Source organism: Pleuronectes platessa, chromosome 21 (assembly GCF_947347685.1).
Source record: "Pleuronectes platessa chromosome 21, fPlePla1.1, whole genome shotgun sequence".
Taxonomy (NCBI): domain Eukaryota; kingdom Metazoa; phylum Chordata; class Actinopteri; order Pleuronectiformes; family Pleuronectidae; genus Pleuronectes; species Pleuronectes platessa.
Window position 1 is genome coordinate 14,777,970 of NC_070646.1, and position 12,081 is coordinate 14,790,050.

Genomic DNA, 12,081 nt, shown 5'->3' on the forward strand with positions numbered 1-12,081 from the left:
TGTGTGTGTATGTGTGAGAGTGTGTGTAAGAGCGTGTGTGTGTGTCCGCTGATCGACATTTGCTCAACATCAGTTTATTTCCCCCGAAGACCTGATCCCATGTTGTGTATGTTACAATGTTCATGTATGTGTTGTGTTATCACAGTGTAGACGTATGTGTGTGTTTACAGTATGTGTGTAATGTGTGTGTGTGGACACTTGAGGCGCCAAAGTCACTGTGAGGACATGTAGGCTTAGCTGATACAAAATAGAAGAGTGATAGCTCCTTAGCAGAAACGAGAGAAAAGCCTCCAAAAGAGATGACAGAAGGGGGGGGGGGGGGGGGGGTATATTAGAGGAGAAAGCAATGGGGTCATTTTGCGCTCAGTGTGGCGGTTAACAACTCTGCTCTCCTCTACTTCACACACAGCGCTCCCACTGTCATATCTCAGGCTGTTACATCTGTCAATAGACTTTGTTGTTATTTTTCCAACAGAGTGTTGTTGTGCTCTGTTATCCATCCATTCATGACCCAGTGTACAAAGCATCTTTTGAAGAGGTTATCCCTTACATGGGGGGGGGGGGGAGGAACACCAGTCCCATCCACTAAAGCTTATTTTGTAGCTTTTCTGTGTTCTACGTATTATGTCAAGTCTTTGATACTTTTTTAATTCATTCAGTGTAATATTTACTTAATTCGAGTAAGGGCTTTTTACAGTATTGATTGCGATAGAAACTTCATAGCTAGCATGACAGAAATCAACTATTTGCTATGACTGGTGCCTTCATGTCTGGATGGTAGCTTCAGTTCACTGATGCATCCCTCTCGTGCTTTTTCTAGATTTTGTTGTAACATATTGTAAAAACCACTTGCCAACACACATAACGACAATTCTATGTTCGGTCTTGTCCAATGATTGTGGTCTTTACCGTTGACATTAAGATAAAATATTTGACCTAAATGAAGTTCATGTTTCCCTACTTGAAATATACCTGTTTTTGGTAGTGCACAAACAAAGCGCCTCACGTTTGCTTCATTTGTTGTCTACATTTTATCAGGCAGAATATAATATGCAAAGCATTGACAGCAGGCCAAACGAAATATAGAATTTGTTTTCCAAAGTGATTTAAATTTTTTAACCATTTTACTTTAAAACCAAATTATCTTTCCCCCCCAAAAAGTATCATCTACTTGTGTCCATAGATGCTGTCCCCACAGATTTCCCCATGGATTCTTAAATATATGTGAACAAACTGAAAAGGAGATGTTGAGTTATCTATAAAGAGGTGAGCAAGACTGAATACTGTATGTTCTCTTCTACTAGTGTGGCTGAATTAGGCTGAATTAGGCTTTCAATAAGGCTTTTAATAAATGCATCTTAATCTTAATCTTCAAAGAAATCAGCTATAAATTACAGTATTCCCTTAAAATTTTCAAAGTCTAGCCACACAAAAAATACTATGTTGATGGTGGAACTTCATTTTATTACTTGATTATATATCTAATTTAAGTCATACAGATATAACGTGTGTTCATAAACGCATTTAATACTGGAAACAGTTGCACGAGGTCATGTACTTTGACGCTCCGGTGGCCTACATAGAAAAGTTAGTTCCAACAAAGTCCAGATTAAATTTAGATCTTTTCTTGTTTGGGGATCATGCACCGCCGAACAATTTGCTTTGAGCTTCTTCCGCCTCTTTTGGAGTAAATGAGTAGTGTGTTAAACATCTGGAGCGATGCACTCTCCGGTGATGGAGTCAACCCGGTGCAGCTGTTTGCTAAAGACACCCTCTGTCTGCTAAGTGGTATGTCCTGAAAACAGCCAGTCCAATATGTTGAATACAATCTGTTGGGATTTCTCGGAAGACTCCATTTATGCTATCCAACGATGGGATGGATGAGAATTTTAGTTGTTCGTGCGCACATATACATGTGCATACACGCATACATACGCACGCACACACACACACACACACACAAAAACACTGACACAAATGAATACACATTCCCGTGTGAACCTCTACAATTTCCCTTCAGAGCAATGAGGGGCTAGCGTCTGCCTAAGCTAACAGGATTTGATATATTTATACATTTTCTGTATTCATGTTTGGATGATTCATCTATCAGTGGGTGTCCTGTGCCTTGATCTCCATCCAGATTTTTCATTTTTATTTTCCTTTAACTTTTTCCCTCCTCATCTCCAATTACTTCTCTTCTGCCTTTGTAAATTAATTTATTGATATTCACATTTTGAGGATTAAGGTTACGTTCCTTTTAACTCCGGTCCAACTCCCATCCTCATTCTTTGTTCTTGTTTTCTTCTCCAGTCCAATCCAAGCACAACCAAACAGTCAGTTGAGTGATTTGTGCAATGAGCGGCTTGTTCTGGGTTATTACTTTATGTGCTTTGGATGTGAAACCATTTGTCATTGAGTGTCTGTTAAAAACAGAATGATTGCAAAACCATCATTAGGCCTGTGGACCTGTGCTGTCAGCGAGCATCTGGTTTTCTGAAGTGTCCTTGAGCAAGACACTAAATCCTTTGTAGCTGCAAGGGGGCCCTTATCTCTTATATTGTCTTTTTCCCACTGGGAGCCTGACCTTCCAACAGCAGGGCAAAGATGAAGAGGATTCATCTGCAGTGATTAATTAAGTATCACATCAATGACACATATTCTTAGTTGGCTTTTGAAACATCAAACGTGACAGATATATAAGCCCAACTAATACAATGGCATGCGTATTCAAATTAATTAAATAATAATTAATTTAATTAAATAAGCCAATCTCATAGACAGGTGCTATATCTCCAATCTATTAGACAGATAGTCAAACGTTTTTTATTTCCACAAAAGCGTATACTGACATCCATGGTTCCCAGAGGATGTATATAGCTATGTATATAAAATGACCAATCCTCCCAAGAGGAATAACTGTATTCATTTATTATTTAAATTGTTTTATTTAATTTGAATGAAACCTTTATATAAATGCAGCTGTTCATCCAAAAGCAGGTTAACCTTCTTTTTTTTTGTTAGCAAAAGTTAGCAAATGCTAAACTGAGATGGTGACAATGGTAATCATCCTACCTGCTCATCATCAGGGTGTTAGCGTTCTCCTTGTGAGCATGTTAGATTTAGCACATTGCAGTGTGAAGCCAGAATATAGCTTCACAGTGCTGCTAGCATGGCTGTAGCTTCTTGAGCTTGTTCAAATGTAAAATGTCCTGCTGAGTGCCAGCTGTACATTGCTCTTTTTGTAATGTACAGCCTTTTTACATTCAGGTCCTGAATAAAATGTATTTGTATGTAAGACATTACAGTTTGGAAGATGAAGATAGCGCAATATTTATCTCTAATATAAATTTTAAGCAATGGTAAAAGTTAGTGGTTTCAGACTTTCGACAGCATACCTCAATCCTTCTCATCCCTTGTACTTTCTGTTTGAATCACTCTGCAGGATTTTGACGACTTCATCTTTGCGTTCTTCGCCGTTGAGATGGTGATCAAGATGGTGGCTCTGGGGATTTTTGGCAAGAATTGTTACCTTGGTGACACATGGAACCGCTTGGACTTCTTCATTGTACTGGCTGGGTGAGTTATGCAATTACACACATAATAACACATGCACAAACTCACAGGTGGCCAAGCATAACCATGCAAAAACACTGGAGGCTCGCACAAGGCACGATAGACCCTCACATCACACACATGCAACAAATTTCAGCAGTAATGTGCAAGTCAGGGAGTGCGCGCTCAGAGTCACGAACAAAGAGAATCCAGAGTGTAATAGATTTTCAAGCTTGTAAATGTAATTGTGTCACTCGCTTCCAACAAGCTGCAGGGGTTGTCATTAAAGACATTTACCCCAAATGTCCTGTAAAAGCCTTTGAAGTAGAACTTGGTAGCAAGTTTCCAATGTTAAGAATCTGTCAGAACAGTGTGAGAGAGCAAGATGAGACTTTAAGAATTTAGAGTTTGTCTTTTTTAATTAGAACCTGTTTTGCACATATAAATCAATAAACACAAACACACACACACACACACACACACAAACACACACACACACACAAACACACACAGTCATTTGATTAAACATGTTACAGAACATAGCCTGCTGGTTTTGATCTGACATTTTCATCACACTACATCCCCTGCTGGTTTTTAATGCCGTCCTTCTGCCACAGCTTCTGTTGTCCATCAGTGGGAAGAGGACACATTTCCTTCACCATGCGTGCGTGTGTGCGTGTGTGTGTCCTTCAGCAGCAGAGATGATACACTTCACCTACTTCTTTTGCGGTCGTACACCTATGAAGCATATCATATGGGTTTACTCTTAGCAGCACCTGTTTTCTATATAGGCTGCCGCCTTGGTTTTCTCTGTGAGGGAAACCCTGAGCTGTCATTAATTGCATTCCTTTACTTCCCTTCTCTATGCTTCTCTCTGAATCATACACAGTTAAAGCTGCCTCCACAAGAAGGGACTAGAGGGGAAATACCTTAATGTCTGGTATTCAGGCATTAATCTATTAAATTAGGAGAAATCTAATTAGAGGATGTTAAATGTAAGAGACATTGTATGTACCTGCATATAGATGAAACTAATATAACTTTGGGGGGAAACTGGGTAATTGCAACAGTGCAGAATAGGACATACTGTGCATGTGGATCAGGCCTAATTACTTGAGGGTTCTTTAGAAACAAGTTAATTCTGACTGTAGTTGGTTGCAGTATGTTTCATAGTAAGAATGCAATTAATACTTCCTTTAATTATGGATTTATCTGCCAACATATTATGAGTTATAATTTGTTTTAGAGACATTAAAAATTATGCTGGGTTCAGATCACGTTGTATCTAGTGTACACCGTTTTAATGGAGGTAATTGTATCATACACTTTAATGCAAGATTACTCATGCAAATTGATGAATCTCACATCCCTATATACATAATTTATGATTTGGTTAAACTATTATTTTCACAATATTAATACAGTTTTGTAAGATACTCTCTCTCATTCACATAAACAACAGAAAACTACAATATGATATAGTCAGAGCTTGCTAGTCAGTGCAGTCGCGGCCTCAAGTCACTCAGTCACCAAAAGGGATTGGTGTATCAACTTTTATCCGCAGTCTGAACATCAGGGCGGTTCTAAGATCAACAGTTGTGCATTCTCCGCCACAACAGTAATGTGCCCATAGCCTCAGATAGATGCGATGACGGTGTCTTACTAAATGGCTTCCTGTGTTTAATAGCACACTCTTTGATTTGTATTTAAAGACACTGCTCTCTTTATTGATTCAGTTTTATCGCGCTCATCAGGTTTCACATGCAGCTCTGTCACCTCTCGAACACCCTTGTCCAGAAGAGGCCTGCTTGATTTGCTCGCCATGATGCATGCAGCCTCCCGTGTTTGGTGCAGCCTCGACAGATCCTCATGTCAACATTAATCCTGCCTCCTTTTTTATCACCAACCTGATTTTGGAAGTCATACTTATGGGACCACATTTCATTTCATATCTAAAAGGTGTTAGCATTTGTCATTGAGTAGTGCAATATCCGCTGTGTCATGTGCAACTGAGAACGGCTTGCACATGTGTCAGAGGGTTCCGACCCCAGGTGACGATATATGGACTAAAGCAATATCTATATCACATGCTTGACTTCAGAGTGTAACATTAAATTGAAAGTTCTGCACCGTTGTAGCTGTTTCTTACAACCAGCAGTGTGTGTATCAGGAAACGGTGTATCTTCAGATGGAGTAAGCCAGGGACTATTATTACATCCTGCATACTTTCCCCTCACCATATTTCCCCTGTCACTCTCCGCTCTGTAGAAATGTCACAAAAATAATTTATGGAAAAGGGGGAGTGTGTGGGTATCAGTGCATGAACAATATGGAGCGTGACAGAAAACATGGCCCAGGAAATAAAGTCTGTGTGTCATGGGTTACACCATGTTGCCATTTTTGAACAAATTAAAAAGAAAAAAAACAACTCATCTGTACAGAGAGCCCCCAGACTCACATAGACAATGGTAACCTTGGTAACGGCTGGTTGTTGAGCATTTGATACATCCTGGCAACAGTGGTTAAGTGTGCGGAGGAAGGCTCTGATGTACAGTTTGTTTCCTTCCAAGACGATAATTACAGCTAAGCTGCTTTTTCAGCAGGTCTCCTATCCTAATCACCTCTCTGTCAGGAGCCAGACAGAAAAAACTGATGGAGGGATGCCTGTACGTGGGTTAGGGTGTGGAGAAAGAGATAGACTGGTGAAATGTGCAAGTAGGGATTTTTCTGCCAAGTGAATGGTGGGAGGAGGAAGGAGGGATGCCGTGCTAGACTCATGTGCTAGACTCACATGTAAAAGAGAAAGTTTTCTTGGGAAAGATGAAACTCCCACTTGAAAAATGAAATTCATCAATTCACAATAGTGTTTAAAACTCAAATCATTTTGCATTTGCATCATCTGATAAGCCCTCACTGGCAAGACCCATTTGCCTGATTTTCTCATGTGGTTCACCTTATGGTATTTTAATTTTTTATCGACTCACATTTGTTGGTCTTTAGCTGCAGTTGTGTGAGGGGTGAAAAAGCTAATGACACGCAGCGACTCTGGTTTGGATACGCTTTTCAAATTAAAAGGCTAAATCATCCGATTATTTTGTTCATATCAGGGGGAAACGGCTGCCTGTACCCTGGGGTAAGTAAACTCAATTACATTTTAAGACTCAGTGCTAGATTGACTGACTTGTTAAGAGAGTGTTTTCATTTATTTATGTATTTATTTATTGATCGGTGCAGTGGAGCCCCAGTCAATAGCTGAGGGAATCTAAACAGCAAACTGTGCAGGCTTGCTGTAGCAGACTGGGGATCCTATCCCTCACACATCGATCCGCCTCTGCTCTCTCTCTGTGGCTGGATTCCTCCTGAAGAGAGACAGAAAGAGTAATTGAGAATGAAAAAGAAGGAGTGAGTGCGGAGTAGGAGGAAGGGTGACAGATTGACAGAAAAAGGCAGACAAAGAGAGAGGAAGACAAGCAGAGACTGTTGGGTCGATTCCTTCATTGGACTCCCTCAATATTTAATATTGGTCTGATATTTGAGGAAACCTCAGATGAAATTACTAATTTTGTTTGTATCGGCCAGCTTTGCTTTGAGGCTATGAAACATGTTGAAATAGATCATTTAAAGTAGGTTATCAATAAACCACCTCTGAGTCAAAAAATCTGCTTAACCAAGAAACAATATCCTATGAAAAATTGTTCAGACTATTGTGATGAATTCTTATATATCCCGACGAGCTGTTATAATTGCTGAAATTATACAGCGGCAGTCATTCAATACATCCAGTCATGACATAATACAGGCCTTCATTCACTACCCACTGTACACTGCCTCCCTTACTATATTTCTAACAGCAGAATTAATCAATGGTTTAAGAAATGTAAGCTTTTGGTATCTGTTAGCCTTTTAGACTTATTGACTTATGGCTCATTTCTGTTGCCTTTACATATGAGAGATAAAGAGATAAAACCGTTCCAAACAATTTAACCATCACTGCCCACACTTCCCTGCTTCCTTTACGTTGACACGGGTGTTAAGCAATACAAGAGTATCTGATTTTACTCTAAATGGCAATGGTGGTAGTGGAGGTGTTGCATGTCCCAGTGCTAATGTAAAGCAGAATCATGTGAACCCCTGTGGTTGTTTTGCCAACCCTTTAAGTCATTTATCAAAACTTTTTGCAATTGTTGAAATCTTTGTGTCTTTGGTCGTTTGCCTGAACTATTGCTACAGTGCCCTTTTTTATTTGAAGAATCTTTAGACGCCAGAAGACATAACATTATTCAATAAATTTACAAGGAATTTAAAGAAAAGTAAGAGATCTGAGTCTGCGGCCATACTAGCATCTCTATGAGGCTGCACTTAGCTTAAATGGTGATTTAAACAAATGCTGACTCCAGCATGTTGTAAGGTGTATGTATACCTTGTTCAAAATTACAGTTTAGTTAAGTTTAGTTTTTTAGCCTGCTAATCTTTGATAGCATCGGGATGCACTAAACACAACGTGGAGCTAAGGCTGATGTCTTCAGTCATTTACCAAAACTACTGTTTAAGTAGGTAAAAGTAAAGTTGAAGAGGATCTGATGAAAAGTGACAAGACTGTCAAAGCTCATCACAAGGATTCATCCCCAGGAGACCTTCGACTGTCATGACTGACAATATATAATTTTATAATAAGTTCTTCAAGGAAAGTCAATATATGCAGACACGTCAGGCACCTCACGTACTTCAGACCTGGCATACACAGTATATACAGATGGCAGATAAAGGTGAGAGGTTTATTGTTTGTTTAGGTCAGGGGTCTTCAAAGTTTTTCAGGCCAAGGTCCCCCAAACTGATGGCGAGATGGAGCAGGGACCCCCTACTATATAAATTGCATAAAATAGTGTTTATATTATTTTGGGCATAGTGCCATGTATAAACATAGCTACCCTGTTATTGTGCATTCAATACTACCCTTGTGGGTAGTAGCATGCTAACATTAGAAAGGTGGCTCAGACACTTCGCAAATCCTCTCAGACTTATTTTTCAGTTACAGTAATGTTTTTTTTTACATTGTTCAGCATCTATTTCTCAGTAAATTAAAAAAAATACTAAGTAAAAAAAGGTCAAACAAACAACTTTTGGTACAAATACGACCATCTACGGAGTTTGGTCTGCCATCTTTATTTTTGAGCTTCGTGCTCTTTAGACGTGAGCATAAACACGATCTGATTGGCTAGTGCATGTGCTGTCGTATTTGCATGAAAGGTGCTGTGAACCGGTGCCCAGCTTGAGAGAGCTCCTGTGTGTAGCTGAATGTGTGCATTGCTGACTGAAAGATAACGTCTTCTGCCTAAATGTATCCGCTCGCTACAATATGTTGGATTCATGTCAATGTGTATCTAAAGACAATATATACAATTCTGGTTCTGAAGACATGAATTTTGTGTGAACATTTTTTTTTGAAAAAAAAAAAAAAAATTGTCTTATCCTCCAAAAATGTTGCGACCCCCCTGCAGTAACCCCGCGGACCCCTAGGGGTCGCGGACCCCCTGTTGAAGACCACTGGTTTAGTTTATTTGCCAGTTTGCCTGATTGTTTTCTCTTTCTTTCTAGGAAGGAAACATATACAGGAAGTGTGGTCATGAATCTTGAATATTAGAATAGTCTCAAACAAGGCATAAACTATATAGTGTATCCATTATCCTGACCATGATCCCAGTCATGCAAGGCAATTACATGAATGTATCAATGTATCATCATTTACGTGATACATTGATTTTTTTAAATACAAGCTTAGAACCTTGAAAAGGCTTTAAATATTCAACACATTTGATTGGATGGAGTGTCACTGAAGAAGGTGAGAGAGGAGCCTGAACCTAATCCTGAGCGTCATCTCTTTCCTTGATTTATTGATAAGTGTTTGGAGAAGATCCAGCCCAGTCTAGGGGACAACTGAAGGAAAAAAGTGTGAGGATGAGTAGAATAAGTGATGATAGGAAACATTTGAAGAGGAGGGGAGCGAGAAAGACAAAGTGTAAGAAGGGCTTGAGGTTAAAGTTTATACAGGTGGTGTAACCAAACCAAGGATACATCCATACAAACATGTTTCAGTTTTAAAACAGATATAAAAAAAAAAAGACAATATCCGTCCGTATGAGCATTTATAAAAGAGCTTATGCAATTTATTTTTAGCAATGAATTGACAGATAGCATTGCATGTTAGCACGAAAGACGGTTATGTTTGACCTGAGTATGAAACCAATTTATGTTGTTATGTCGATTTTGCCAGCAGCAAGCGTTGGGCATGCCAACAGTCAAGCGATAACACATCCCATACGTTAGTTGGCGAAAGCAAAGCACAAAGACACAACATAACCCACACATACAGAAACTTTAAGTGTACTATTTTGGGGATTTAAGTGGAGTTGCTGTGCTCGAATGGTTTCTTGGCAAACGCCAGTCAGGCAAGGTGATACGTATCTCCCACTCAAACCACTTTTACATTACACACATTTACTCACATCTCTGTTTTGTATAGGTTATTTTTGTCATAATTTTTGGACAGAAAACAGGCAGTTTACTTGAATGACCAACAATTCCTTTAATTTAAAAGCAGGGTCAGCAAGAGAGAGAGTGAGATGCTGTTGTTATTGCCGTCCAGACAGAGGACCCACAGACAGGATACAGCATCCATGAACAATGATGGCCATTAGACAAACTGTCCGCTCCCGGCTCTCTGTGAGTTCACAGTTAGCAGCACTAGAGCTGTGCTTGTCCTGGCTGTCCTTATCCACCCGGGCTCTTTTCCATTAGCTGGATTATCTCTGTGCTGCAAGTGGGTGAGCAGATCAGCCATGGATTATTAGTCGGGGGTGGTTGGTGGTGTTGGTAGCGGGGTTTCATGGGAGTGAGCGAGTGGGTGGGGGGGATGCTGGGAAGAGAGATAAAAGATCTTAAGCCCAGCTTACTTTCTCACCTACATGCACCTGGCCCCTACCTCCAAACTCCGACATTGGAAAGGAATGGGTGGAGGCTATATGACCGTCAAACAAGCACTTCTGATGGAATATAGTGGCACCTTAAGGACACATTTTAAAGACAGAGCAGCCTTTGTGTTAGCCAGAAGACACAACCCAGAACACACTACCGCCAGTTACTGTAGAACCCAGTTCAAGTGGCACTGGGGCATAACAATGACCACTTTAAGAAAGGCTTCTGAGGTCCATTTTATTCCATTGATGTTTCAGAAAATGCCTTTTACAAGAGATTTAAGACTGGAACCAAGCTGGCCGGTTTCAAGATGATTCACGACTATAAAACATTTGATTCGGTGCAAAGCAAATATTGGAAAATGCTGTGTACAAAATTAATTTAAGAGTGAAACAATTTACCAAGTTTTATTCTTATTAACAGCTTTTCTCACACTTGCAGTACTGCTCCCCGATCCTCGCAAACAGACTTTGATGTGTAAAATCAGCGAAGTTACCCTTTAAAGCCCATAATGATGGATTGCAACTGGCCATGGTATCAGCGGGATACCAAGCTCTGCAGCTTTCAAATAAAACATGCTTTTAATTCGTCGAGAACTGAAAGAGAGTCCCTCACGCAGAATCAAATTCACAAGAAAACTGGTTTGTTGAGTTTGATTTTGTTTGACCTTTTAACAATTGGTTTGAAAAGAATAACTTTTGCAAGGATTTTTGAAGACATAACTTGCCACAGCTTCAGAATAACGACTTCCTGGTGGTAATGATAGTAAGCACAGATTTTTACTACAGTTATTATTAAATATCAACTGCTTTCATTAGTGTCTTTCCTTTTTTAGAGTAAACTGTACCTCATTGCCCAATAGACAGACAGAGATAGAGGATGCAACAATGGCATGTTGTAGTAAAATGTCTTGTTTGGTCGAGTGTTTGTGGTCTTATCTGAGTGCAGTTTTGTTTATAAGACCTATGACACGTTTGTGTTTTGGGCGCAGGGAAAATGAGAATTCCCTCACAGTATCTGACTGTTGCAAGAGAAAGACAGATATTCAATAATCAAGCATGACTGTGGAGAACAAGTTAGTTAACATTTGGGTCAGATAAGCAGCAGAGTGGGTGGATGACAGGACGTGTTGCTGATGAAAGGGTTTCAATCTGATTCAGCATGAAAACACTCCATCTGTCTCCTCTGTGTTCTGTCCCCTCGCTCCAAGTCTCAGTGATGATACACGGAAATTAATTTTATCAGACTTATGTCCTTGTAGATAAAATCAAATAATCTTATAAAGGGGGGGTCATCACTAATGTGGAGGTCAAAAGAATGAAAGGACAAAATTTGATGTAGCAACAACCACTATGTCATTACCTAATTTGGTGAAGACAGTGGGATCAAGTGGCATGTTGTCTGTGACCAAACTAATTGAAGCTGCAAGTCTTTGAATAGTTGAAGGACACAGACTAAGGTGGATTTATCACCATGACACATTTTTCATTCCACACATTTACTGATAATATAAACGACAAAAAACAAATGCAGCTTTGGAAAAAATATTTAATAAAA

At 39.6% G+C, this 12,081-nt stretch overlaps 1 protein-coding gene across 1 annotated transcript in view; it reads left to right on the forward strand.

The window, feature by feature from the left end:
• cacna1g (calcium channel, voltage-dependent, T type, alpha 1G subunit) overlaps positions 1–12,081 on the forward strand; it is a 227,639-nt gene that overhangs the window by 92,594 nt on the left and 122,964 nt on the right. Inside the window, exon 3 of the mRNA XM_053414443.1 lies at positions 3,443–3,576. Within this exon, the coding sequence (XP_053270418.1) occupies positions 3,443–3,576 (134 nt within the window). The remainder of the gene's footprint in view (positions 1–3,442; positions 3,577–12,081) is intronic.